The sequence below is a fragment of the Chiloscyllium punctatum genome, chromosome 18 (genome assembly GCF_047496795.1).
Source record: "Chiloscyllium punctatum isolate Juve2018m chromosome 18, sChiPun1.3, whole genome shotgun sequence".
Lineage (NCBI taxonomy): Eukaryota > Metazoa > Chordata > Chondrichthyes > Orectolobiformes > Hemiscylliidae > Chiloscyllium > Chiloscyllium punctatum.
The window spans coordinates 68,145,085-68,157,881 of record NC_092756.1 but is presented as its reverse complement, the minus strand read 5'-3'; the positions used below and the strand labels follow the sequence as shown (position 1 = coordinate 68,157,881).

The 12,797-nt window shown below is 45.1% G+C and overlaps 1 protein-coding gene across 1 annotated transcript in view; it reads left to right on the top strand.

Annotated features, from left to right (window-relative positions):
* Positions 1 to 12,797, top strand: part of dmc1 (DNA meiotic recombinase 1) — a 190,276-nt gene that overhangs the window by 144,751 nt on the left and 32,728 nt on the right. Inside the window, exon 12 of the mRNA XM_072588265.1 lies at positions 2,679 to 2,739. Within this exon, the coding sequence (XP_072444366.1) occupies positions 2,679 to 2,739 (61 nt within the window). The remainder of the gene's footprint in view (positions 1 to 2,678; positions 2,740 to 12,797) is intronic.

Sequence of the window (12,797 nt, the reverse complement as noted above, 5' to 3'; positions counted from 1 at the left end):
TTCCTCTAAATCCTTCTTGTTCATTTACCCATCCAGATGCCTTTTAAATGTTGTAATTGTACAACCTCCACTACTTCCTCTGACAGCTCATTCCATACTTACACCACCTTCTGTGTGAAAAGTTGCCCATTAGGTCCCTTTTAAATCTTTCCCCTCCACCCTAAACCTATGCTCTCTAATTTTGGACTCTCCCAACCCAGGGAAAAGATTAGATTAGATTACTTACAGTGGGGAACCTTGTCTATTTATCCTACCCATGCCCCTCAATTTTATAAACCTCTGTTAGGTCACCTCAGCCTCTGACGCTCCAGGGAAAACAGCCCCAGCCTATTCAGCCTCTCCCTATAGCTCAAACCCTTCAACCCTGGCAACATACTTGTAAATCTTTTCGGAACCCTTTCACATTTCACAACACCCTTCCTATAGGACAAAAACCAGAATTGCACACAATATTCCAAAGGTCACAGCATGACCTCCCAACTCCTATTCTCAACGCTCTGACCAGTAAAGGAAAGCAAGTCAAACACCTTCTTCACTATCCAAAACACAAATGCAGAATTGTTACAGCACAGAAGTAGGTCACTTTCTGTTACTTGTGGAGACATGTTCTTCATACTCTAGACTTACGAAGCAGTCAGACAGTTTTCAGATACACATTTGGAACATCACAGGCATTAAATCAGAGGACAAAATACATAGCATTAGATACTTCAAAAAGTAAATATTTGGATTGAAACATTCATCAGTGTCAGCTCTTCAAATGAACATTCCCTTTCGTGCCATTCCCTTACCTTGCCCCATAAACCTGCATGTTATTCCTTTTCAAGTAGCAGTTTAATTCTCTTTCAAATGTCTTGATGTAATCTGCTTCCACCACACTTTCACGAGATGCATTCCAGACCTTAACCACTTGTTGCATGAAAATCATTTTTTCCTAAATTCTCCATAACTGAATTTCCTGTGTCCTGGAACAATTCTCATTGAATCGTTTCTGCACCCTTTTCATTGGCTTCACACCCTTCCTGAAGTGTGGCACCCAGAACTGGATGCAATACTCCAGCTGAGGCTAAACTATTGTCTCACACAATTTCAGCAGAATCTCCTTGCTTTATCTTCTATGCCCCTACTAATAAACCTAAGGTGCTGTATGCTTTATTACCAGTTTGCTGTGCTAATGCTGGCATCTTCAGTGACCTATGCATATATACACACGAAATTTACTGGGCTCTTTTCTATTATCATTCCCTGTTCTTCCTACCAAAATTAATCACTTCACACTTGGTAACATTGAACTTTGTCAGTTGTCAGCCCATTCCACCAACTTGTCTGTGTATTTTTGAGGATCCTTCTCTGTGCTTTCAAGTTTCAAATTATCCACAATTGTCGAAATTGTATATGTATGTATATGTATATGGGCCCCAACACTGACTGCTGGGAAGCTGCATCCAGCCCAGAAAACATCCATGAACCATTATGATTGCTCAGCTAAATCTCTATCCAGGTTTGTTGTCGTCCTTGTCCATAGCTTTGCTCACATGTCTGTTAGAATCCCTACAATATGGAAGCAGGCCATTTGACCCATCACGTTCACACTGATCCTCCAAAGATCATCTCACCCAGACCCACCTGCCACCCTATACCCGTAATCCTCCATTTCCCATGGCTAATTCACCTAGCCTCCATCCCTGGACACAATGACCAATTTAGCATGGCAAATTCACTTAACCTGCACCTTTTTGGACTGTAGGAGAAAACCAGAGCACCTGGAGGGAACCCACGCAGACACAGGGAGAATGTGTGAACTTTACACACACACAGTCACCTGAGGGGAAGAATTGAACCTGGGTCATTGACGCTATGAGATAGCAGTGCTAATCACTAACCACTGTGCCAAACATGAATGTGCAAATGCAATCAGATCAGCCTTGTACTGAATTATTGTTTCTAGAAGTTTCCCAGAGCCAAGGTTAAACTACATTTTGGTTGCTAGGTCTGATCTTTAGATCTCTTTTTGAACAAGTGTAAAAATTTGCAATTTAAACTGAAGAATAATGGCCAGTGCCTCTGCAATTTCTACTCTTAATTCCCTCAACATCCTGGTCATCAGGTCCCTGCACTTGTCAACTTCAAATACTGACAGCCTGTTCAATATTTCATCTTCATCAATCCTAAATCATTCTCAGTAGCATCCTCTTTGGGAAAAGAGATGTAAAGTATTAATTCAGTATCTCAGCTATGACCCCTGCCTCCATATAACAATCCATTTTTTTGGCCCTAAGTCAGCCCGATTTCTCCTTTTATCACCTTTTTGCAGTGATCTGTCTATGTGATAAAAGCCATAGAGATGAGAAGGCATAATGTTTAATTATTTGGCAGTGGTGTTAGTTGATTTTGGTTATGGGTACTGTTGGGGTATAAACATTTACCATAGCACTTTGACTAGAGCAAAAAGAATTGTACCTGGATACTTGTTTTTCAAATAATCCAGTAACAAACTGTCCAACTATTTCTGGATTGTTTCAATTCTTACTTGCGAAAGAAGACATACAATTTCTCCACACTCTGATCTTATTAGAAATGTGACTTAAGATTTCTGAGCCAGACTTTACTTTCCAGAATTAGAGTTTTATGTAAAACCAGCTGTTCAAAAGAATAATTTTTTATTCATCCTTTTGCAGAATATAATGTGGCAGTGTTTGTTACCAATCAGATGACTGCGGATCCAGGAGCTGCCATGAGGTAGGCACAGACTTAATTGGAGGAGAAAGTGAGGACTGCAGATCAGAGCTGAAAATGTGTTGCTGGAAAAGCGCAGCAGGTCAGGCAGCATCCAAGGAGCAGGGGAAAATTGACATTTTGGGCATGAGCCTTTCTTCAGGAATGAGGAAAGTGTGTCCAGCAGGCTAAGATAAAAGGTAGGGAGGAGGGGCATTGGAAATGCGATAAGTGGAAGGAGGTCAAGGTGAGGGTGATAGGCCAGAGTGGGGGTGAGGGGCGGAGAGGTCAGGAAGGAGATTGCGGTGCTGAGTTTGAGGGATTTGACTGAGACAAAAAGATGGGGGGGGTGGGAGGGAAGGAAAAGGGGAAAATGAGGAAACTGGAGAAATCTGAGTTCATCCCTTGTGGTTGGAGGGTTCCTAGGCAGAAGATGAGGCGCTCTTCCTCCAACCGTTGTGTTGCTATGGTCTGGCGATGGAGGAGTCCAAAGGACCTGCATGTCCTTGGTGGAGTGGGAGGGAGAGTTGAAGTGTTGAGCCACGGGGTGGTTGGTCCGGGTGTCCCAGGAGGTGTTCTCTGAAACGTTCTGCAAGTAGGCGGCCTGTCTGTGTGCAGTAAATGTGTGTGGAGGTGCAGGTGAATTTGTGGCAGATCCTCCCATATCCACCACAAATTCACCTGCACCTCCACACACATCATTTACTGCATCCGATGTGGCCTCCTCTATATTGGAAGGCAGGCCGCCTACTTGCGGAACGTTTCAGAGAATACCTTTGGGACACCCGGACCAACCAACCCAACCACCCCGTGGCTCAACACTTCAACTCCCCCTCTCACTCCACCAAGGACATGCAGGTCCTTTGGACTCCTCCATCGCCAGACCATAGCAACACGACGGCTGGAGGAAGAACGTCTCATCTTCCGCCTAGGAACCCTCCAACCACAAGGGATGAACCTCGAATTGAGCACCGCCTTCCTAACCTGCAATCTCCTTCCTGACCTCTCCACCCCCACCCCAGCCTATCACCCTCACCTTGACCTCCTTCCACCTATCGCATTTCCAACACCCCTCCCCCAAGTCCCTCCTCCCTACCTTTTACCTTAGCCTGCTGGGCACACTTTCCTCATTCCTGAAGAAGGGCTCATACCTGAAACGTCAATTCTCCTGTTCCTTGGATGCTGCCTGACCTGCTGCGCTTTTCCAGCAACACAGACTTAATTTGGTTAATTTTGAGTCATGATCAACCAGAGTTGGGAAAGGAAGCAAACCAAGAGAGCTAAACATCTATGATTTCCCTTAATCTTTATGATACTGACTAAACAGGTGTTCACCACAACTTAGAGTGAATAGCACTTTTGATGCTGAAAAACAATCCTAAGATACTTAACAGAACTATAATGAGATAAAATGAATGTATGACTCTATAAAATTGAATATCAAGTCAAAGAAGGCTTTTCTGAGGAAAGATTAAATATGAATTGCTGCAGTCCAGCTGGTGTAGGTTCACACACAATACTAATAGGAAAAGAGTTCAAAGACTTTGACCCAGCAGTAGTAGTTCTGCACAATAAAATGGAAATTATCTTTAGTGTGAAATGGACAGGTTTGCTAAACTGGAGTCCTTAACCCTTTTTTCCCCATAGGCCCCATTGCTTCTATTGTGTGATTTTCTATAACAAGGCATCACACGGGAATACAAGTACTGCTTTATAGGAGAACTACCTGTAATGCAAAAGGTGTGACTTTTTTTATTCATTCATGGGATGAGGGCATCGCTGACTAGGCAGCACTTTTATCACCCAGAGGACAGTTAAGAGTCAATCACATTGCTGTCTATCTGGAGTCACATGTAGGCCAGACCAGGTAAGGATGGTAGTTTCCTTCCCTAAAGAACATTAGTAAACCAGATGGGTTTTTCCTTGACAATTAGGAATGGATTCATAGTCATCATGAGGTTCGTAATTCCAGATGTTTATGGAATTCAAATTCCACCAGCAGCTGTGGCAGGATTTGAATCTGGGTCCCCAGAACATTATCCAAGTCTCTGGCCTAATAGTCAAACTAGCACTAAGCCATTGTCTCCCCGTCTCCTGAGCCACAGTATCCAGACAATTCTCCCCTCCCCAACATGTTAGAGCACCCACAGCTCAGACAAGTCATCATCCCTGAGCCAGAGTTTCTTGAGCAACTAACACTTGCTACAGATTTGGTCACCATGTATTTCTCCATTGTCTACCAGCTCCAACATACTACAACTGCAATACATCATCTGCCCAACCATCTCAATTATATTTAGTTAATTAATTTGAATTTTATTTTAAAAGTAAATTTTCTAACATTGTTCAGCTGTAATATCGTCTGCTGATATAAATTGCTTTGCCAATCAAAAGAGACATCGAGAAAACACCCACCAATCACCTACCAGTTTTTCATTGGCATTATTCTTCAGCTCTAGTGGGTAATTGAAGGGGGTCTCTGCTGCCAGTTTTTATCTCCCACCACTGCTACCCTTCTAACACAGGCCCACTTCCCAGTGATGTGGACTTGCTGCACACAATTCCTTCCATGAGACATAGTCTGATTCAGTTTCAGAGAACTGTAAATTATGTCCTTATGAAGTAAAACCAAGACAATATTCAGGCTTGGGCTGAAACAGGATAAGTAACATTCATGCCAGATAATGTGGCCTTACCATCACTGAATCCACAATGATCAGCATCCTGCAGATGATCATTGATGGGAACTGAACTGGACTAGCCTTATATGTGCTGTTACTACAAGGAGAAACTAAGGACTGCAGATGCTGGAGATCAGAGCTGACAAAACGCAGCAGGTCAGGCAGCATCCAAGGAGCAGGAGAATCGACATTTCAGGCATAAGCTCTTCTTCCTGAAGAAGGGCTTATGTCCGAAACATCGATTCTCCTGCTCCTCGGATGCTGCCTGACCTGCTGCACTTTTGCAGCAACACATTTTCCAGCTGTTACTATAAAGGACAAATCAGAGGCTAAGAATTCTGTAGTGAGTAACTGTCTCTTTAATGCTTACTTACATTCTACTCCAGCATACAATGTGCAATTTCAGAAATAGAGTCCGCTCCAAACTGCAGAGTCTGTTGCTAAACACAGAGTCCACAACCAAAGGCAGAGTCCACTCCTGAAGGCAGCAAATGCACATCCCACAGCACACAGGTGTTCAGTCTCCCTGGAGTCCTGGTCCAGCCTTGGATAGCCAGGCCCACTCACAGGAACACAGTACATAGTACAGGTGCAGTTAACTCACAGGGGTTTGGTCCACTCCTGAAGTAAAGGTCTTCTCCCAAACTCCAGGATACAGCACTGCTCACCTCACAGCACACAGACAGGTGTTCAATCTTCAGAGGCCCAGTCCCAGGGCTAGGCCTCCCCACAGGAACAGCTCCTCTGGTGAAATGTATGTCTTCCACAAGGGCTCAGTCCAAACACCAATAGAAAGTGAAAACACATGCAAAAAACAAAAGAAACTAGAGTCCAAGGGCTAAGCACTACCACAAAATTAACATTGTCCTTTTCTCAAAAAAAAGAGTAAAAAAAGAAACAACAATCCTCTAATGAGAACTGAGTTACACCTGAAACACATTATGTGCATCAGGAGTTTAACAATCAGTCCTCACTGAAAGGAATGCCAGTTAACAAGCTGGCTAAATAATTTAGCCAGTTAAGAAATCAAGTTTCCCCCTCCAAAAAAGAGGGGAAGCCAAAACTAACAGTAACATACTGACTGTAATACCAGCCAGCACAGAGTCAGTGACTGACTAGACTGAGGGGACTCTGAATTTCCTGTTTATATCTGTCAGTCAGGGCTCCCTGATTGGCCCCAGGCATAGCTAGGGCCCATGCGGGTACCCCAAACAAAAACCAAAGGAGTAGCCATGGGAATCCACATGGGCCCCAGCTATGCCTGCCTCTTCGTAGGATATGTGGAACAGTCCATCTTCCGCAGCTACACTGGCACCACCCCCCACCTTTTCCTCTGCTATATCGATGACTGTATCGGCGCTGCCTCGTGCTCCCACGAGGAGGTTGAACAGTTCATCCACTTTACCAACACCTTCCATCCCGAGCTCAAATTTACCTGGACCATCTCAGACTCCTCCCTCCCCTTCCTTGACCTCTCCATTTCTATCTCGGGCGACCGAATCAACACAGACATTTACTATAAACTGACCGACTCCCACAGCTACCTAGACTACACCTCCTTCCACCCTGCCCCCTGTAAAAATGCCATCCCATATTCCTAATTCCTTCGTCTCCGCCGCATCTGCTCCCAGGAGGACCAGTTCCAATACCGAACAACCCAGATGACCTCCTTCTTCAAAGACCGCAATCTCCCCCCAGATGTGATTGACGATGCCCTCCACCCCATCTTCTCCACTTCCCGCTCCTCCGCCCTTGAGCCCCGCCCCTCCAATCGCCACCAGGACAGAACCCCACTAGTCCTCACCAACCTCCACATACATTGTATCATCCGTTGTCATTTCTGCCACCACCAAACAGACCCCACCAACAGGGATATATTTCCCTCCCCTCTCCTATCAGCGTTCCGAAAAGACCACACTCTCCGTGACTCCCTCGTCAGGTCCACACCCCCCACCAACCCAACCTCCAATCCCGGCACCCTCCCCTGCAACCGCAAGAAATGCAAAACTTGCGCCCACACCTCCCCCCTTACTTCCCTCCAAGGCCCCAAGGGATCCTTTCATATCCGCCACAAATTCACCTGCACCTCCACACACATCATTTACTGCATCCGCTGCACCCGATGTGGCCTCCTCTATATTGGGGAGACAGGCCGCCTCCTTGCGGAACATTTCAGAGAACATCTCTGGGACACCCGGACCAACCACCCTGTGGCTCAACACTTCAACTCCCCCTCCCACTCCACCCAGGACATGCAGGTCCTTGGACTCCTCCAACACCAGACCATAGCAACATGACGGTTGGAGGAAGAGCACCTCATCTTCCGCCTAGGAACCCTCCAACCACAAGGGATGAACTCAGATTTCTCCAGTTTCCTCATTTCCCCTCCCCCCACCTTGTCTCAGTCTCAACCCTCGAACTCAGCACCATCTTCCTAACCTGCAATCTCCTTCCTGACCTCTCCGCCCCCACCCCCACTCCGGCCTATCACCCTCACCTTAACCTCCTTCCACCTATCGCAAAGAATGTTTACAGCCTGCTTGCCTTTATCAGTCAGGGCACTGTGTATAAATGTTGGCAAGCCATGTTGTGGCTGTATAAGGCTTCAGTTACGCCACATTTGGTGTATTGTGTGCAGCTCTGGTCACCACACTACAGAAGGCAATGTGGAGGTTTCCAAGAGGGTGCAAAAAAGGGTTACCAGGATGTTGACTGGATTGGGATGTATTTGTATAAGAGAGGTTGGAAATACTTGGATTATTTTCGCGAGTGTCAGAGTCTGAAGTGTGACCTGATAGAAGAAAATAAGATTACGACTGGCATGCTTAGGGTCGCTAGTTAGTATTTTTCCTAAGGTGGAAATGTTAAATTCTTGGGGGCATAGGTTTAAGGGGAAAGATTTAAAGGAAATGTCCAAGAAAAGTTTTTTTTGCACAGAAGCTGCTAAGTGGAATGCAGAGGGAGGTGGTAGCAGCAAGTATATTCCCAAGTTTAAGAGGCATTTAGATAGACACATGAACAGAAAGGGAATAGTCAGATACAGATCGTGTTCAGGCAGATGGGATTAGTTTAGAATGGCATCATGGTCAGCACATACATGGTGAGCCAAAGGGTCTGTTCCTGTGCTGTATTTTTCAATGTGCTCTCTATTTCCTGTTAGCTAGCCATTCTTCTATTCTTGCCAGTGTGTTACATTTTCCACCCTGAACTCTTATTTCCTGCAATAACCTTTGATGTGGCACCATAACTGGAAGATTGGCTTCTTTCTATTGCTTGTGAGGATATATCCTTTTGCAAGTGAGGAAGCCAAAACTATACACAGTAGTCTAGCAGTTCCCAATAGAATGTTCAAAATATCATTACAATTATATTGCAGTCCCCTTGCAATAAATGAAAACTTCCCATTTTTAGATTAGATTCCCCATCTGCATATTAACATTTTGTAGTTCATGTGATACTAGAATACCTTGATCTGTCTGTACTAGAGTATTGCAGACTCCCCATTTCAATAATATTCAGCTTTTCTATCCTTTGTGTCAAAGTAGGCAAGTTCACATTTTCCCATATTATAGCTTCTTCTACCCACTGACTCGTTATGTCCTCTTCACAACTTACTCTGCTACTTGTCTCTTTGTCAGCAGCAAACTTAGCAATCATTTCCTTCATCCAGATCATTGCATATATTGTAAGTGTAGGAAATTGTATATTGTAAATGGTTGAGGTCCCAGTACTCAACCCCTCAGCACTACACTAATTACGGCTTGCTAATCTGAAAATTAAATATTCATCCCCACTCTCTGCTTCCTGTAAAATGCCTCACGGGGACCCGGGTTTGATTCTGTGTGGAGCTTGCACATTCTCCTTGTGTCTGCATGGTTTTCTGATGGGTGCTCCAGTTTCCTCCCATGGTTGAAAGACACGCAAATTAGGTGGATTCACCATGCTTAATTGTCTGTAGTGTCCAGGGATGTGTAGGCTAGGTAGATTAGCCATAGTAAATGCAGGGTTACAGGGCAGTCTCTGCTTTTCAGAGGGTTGGTGCAGACTTGATGGGCTAAATGGTGTCTTTCTATATGATAGGGATTCGATGAACAATCCTCTCACAATACTGCTGTGTTACTCCCACACTGAACTCTTAATGTGCAGCAACGTTTGATGTGGTATCTTAATAAATGTCTTTTACAATCCAGGTACACCACACCTGCAAGTCCCATTCCTCCACTTTGCTTATTACTTCAAAGAACTCTTAGTCAAGCACAATTTCCCTTTCACTAAGTCATGTTGACTCTGTATTTTCTTAGAAGCTTGCTATAATGCTCTTAATAATAGATTCTACCATTTTCCATTTAAGGTTAACTGGCCTTTAATTTCTTGCTTTCTGACTTCTTCCTTTCTTGAATAGATGAATCATATTTACAACTTTCTAATTTGGAACCTTTCCAGAATCCAAGGAATATTTGGAAAATTGTAAGAAAAATTATCTCAGCAGCTTCTTCTTTTGAGACCCAGGATGAAGTCCATCAGATTCTGGGGATGCGTCAGCATTTAGTTCTAATAATTTCTCCGGTAATTGCAATTGTTTTCGTTCATCACTCCCTTTCAACTCTTGATTTACAATGGATTTTAGAGACGTTATTTATGCTTTCTACAATGAAGACACCACAAAATATTTGTTCAACTTGTATCATATTCTTATTCTCCATTAAAAATTCCTCAGGCTCACTGTCTAAAGAACCATCTTACTCTTGTCTATTGTATCTGCAGAAACTCTGAGTATCTGATTTAATATGCCAAGCTAGCATTCTCTCATACAATAATATCTCCCCTAGTTAGTATTTGCAGGAAGATATGGCATTAGATTCCCTACAATGTGGAAATAGGCCCTTCAGCCCAACAAGTCCACACCGACCCTCCAAAGAGTAATCCACCCAAATCCATTTCTCTCTGAATGATGCACCTAACCCTTTGGGCAATTTAGCATGGACAATTCACTGACCTGCACATCTTTGGACTGTGGGAGGAAACCGGAGCACCCGGAGGAAACCCACGCACACACGGGGAGGACATGCCCACACAGACAGTCACCCGAGGCTGGAATCAAACCGGGGTTCCTGGTGCTGTGAGGCAGCAGTGCTAACTACTGAGCCACTGTGCCGCCTCTATGCTTTTGTTATTCCCAGTGCTTCAGTAAGTGTCAGGTGGAATGGTTGGTTTTATTCTTTTTCAACTTTTTTAAAGCAGCTTGTCACAAATTATTGATTTACGGCACCATTTCAGAGAGCAGTTAAAAGTCATTGTTAACTAATTGCTATGTAGCTAGAGTTACAATTAAGTCTTAAAAATAACAAATACTTTTCCTCACTTAGGTGAGGTGAACTTAATGGATATTTAGGGTAGTTTACTGAGATTGTTTCTTTTGCTCCAGATTAATTAAATTATTGAATTTAAATTTTAACCAGGTCCTGCGGTAGATTTTGACCTTACATCTACAATACATTAGTCTAGGATTACAAGTCCAGTAATATTACAATATACTATTTAAATTCCTAATTAGAGTTCAGAGATAGAGTCATACAGCACAGAAACAGACCCCTTGGTCTAACTCAACCATGCTGACCATGTTTCCCAAATTAAACGAGTCCTATTTGTCAATGCATGGCCCATATTCCTTTAAGGAGAAAGGGAGAACTGCAGATGCTGGAGGTCAGAGCTGAAAATGTGTTGCTGGAAAAGCGCAGCAGGTCAGGCAGCATCCAAGGAGCAGGAGAATCGACATTTCGGGCATGAGCCCTTCTTCGGGAATGAGGAGAGTGTGCCAAGCAGGCTAAGATAAAAGGTAGGGAGGAGGGGTTTGGGGGAGGGGCATTGGAAATGCGATAGGTGGAAGGAGGTTAAGGTGAGGGTGATGAGGTGAGGCTGATATGCTGGAGTGGGGGTGGGGGCGGAGAGGTCAGGAAGAAGATTGCAGATTAGGAAGGTGGTGCTGAGTTTGAGGGTTGGGACTGAGACAAGGTGGGGGGAGGGGAAATGAGGAAACTGGAGAAATCTGAGTTCATCCCTTGTGGTTGGAGGGTTCCTAGGCGGAAGATGAGGCGCTCTTCCTCCAGCCGTCATGTTGCTATGGTCTGGCAATGGAGGAGTCCAAGGACCTACATGTCCTTGGTGGAGTGGGAGGGAGAGTTGAAGTGTTGAGCCACAGGGTGGTTGGTCCGGGTGTCCCAGAGGTGTTCTCTGAAATGTTCCGCAAGTAGGCGGCCTGTCTCCCCAATATAGAGGAGGCCACAGCGGGTGCAGCGGATGCAGTAAATGATATGTGTGGAGGTGCAGGTGAATTTGTGGCGGATATGGAAGGATCCCTTGGGGCCTTGGAGGGAAGTAAGGGGGGAGGTGTGGGCACAAGTTTTGCATTTCTTGCGGTTGCAGGGGAGAGTGCCGGGAGTGGACGTTGGGTTGGTGAGGGGTGTGGACCTGACGAGGGAGTCACAGAGGGAGTGGTCTTTTCGGAACGCTGATAGGGGAGGGGAGGGAAATATATCCCTGTTGGTGGGGTCCGTTTGGAGGTGGCGGAAATGACGACGGATGATACGATGTATGTGGAGGTTGGTGGGGTGGTAGGTGAGGACCAGTGGGGTTCTGTCCTGGTGGCGATTGGAGGGGTGTGGCTCAAGGGCGGAGGAGCGGGAAGTGGAGAGATGCGGTGGAGAGCATCGTCGACCACGTTTGGGGGGAAAATGCAGTCTTTGAAGAAAGAGGCCATCTGGGTTGTTCGGTATTGGAATTTGTCCTCCTGGGAGCAGATGCGGCGGAGACGAAGGAATTGGGAATATGGGATGGCGTTTTTACAGGGGGCAGAGTGGGAGGAGGTGTAGTCGAGGTAGCTGTGGGAGTCGGTCAGTTTATAGTAAATGTCTGTGTTGATTCGGTTGCCCGAGATAGAAATGGAGAGGTCTAGGAAGGGGAGGGAGGTGTCTGAGACGGTCCAGGTAAATTTGAGCTCGGGGTGGAAGGTGTTAGTAAACCAGGTAGACTAAACCTCCTCCCACCCCGCCCCCTGTAAAAATGCCATCCCATATTCCCAATTCCTTCCTCTCCGCCGCATCTGCTCCCAGGAAGACCAGTTCCTGCTGCGCTTTTCCAGCAACACATTTTCAGCCATATTCCTTTAACCCTTTTCTATTCCTGCACCTTTCCGAATACCTTCTAAATGTTGTAGCTGTGCCGCTTCCTTTGGCAGTACATTCCACATATGAACCACCCTCTGTGTGAAAAGGTTGTCCCTTAGAAATCTTTTAAATTTTTCTCTCCTCACTTTAAAATTATGCTGTCTAGTTTTGAACTCTAGTTTTGCTATTCACCTCATCTGTTCCCCTCATGATTTTACAAATCTCTGTATCAGAATTT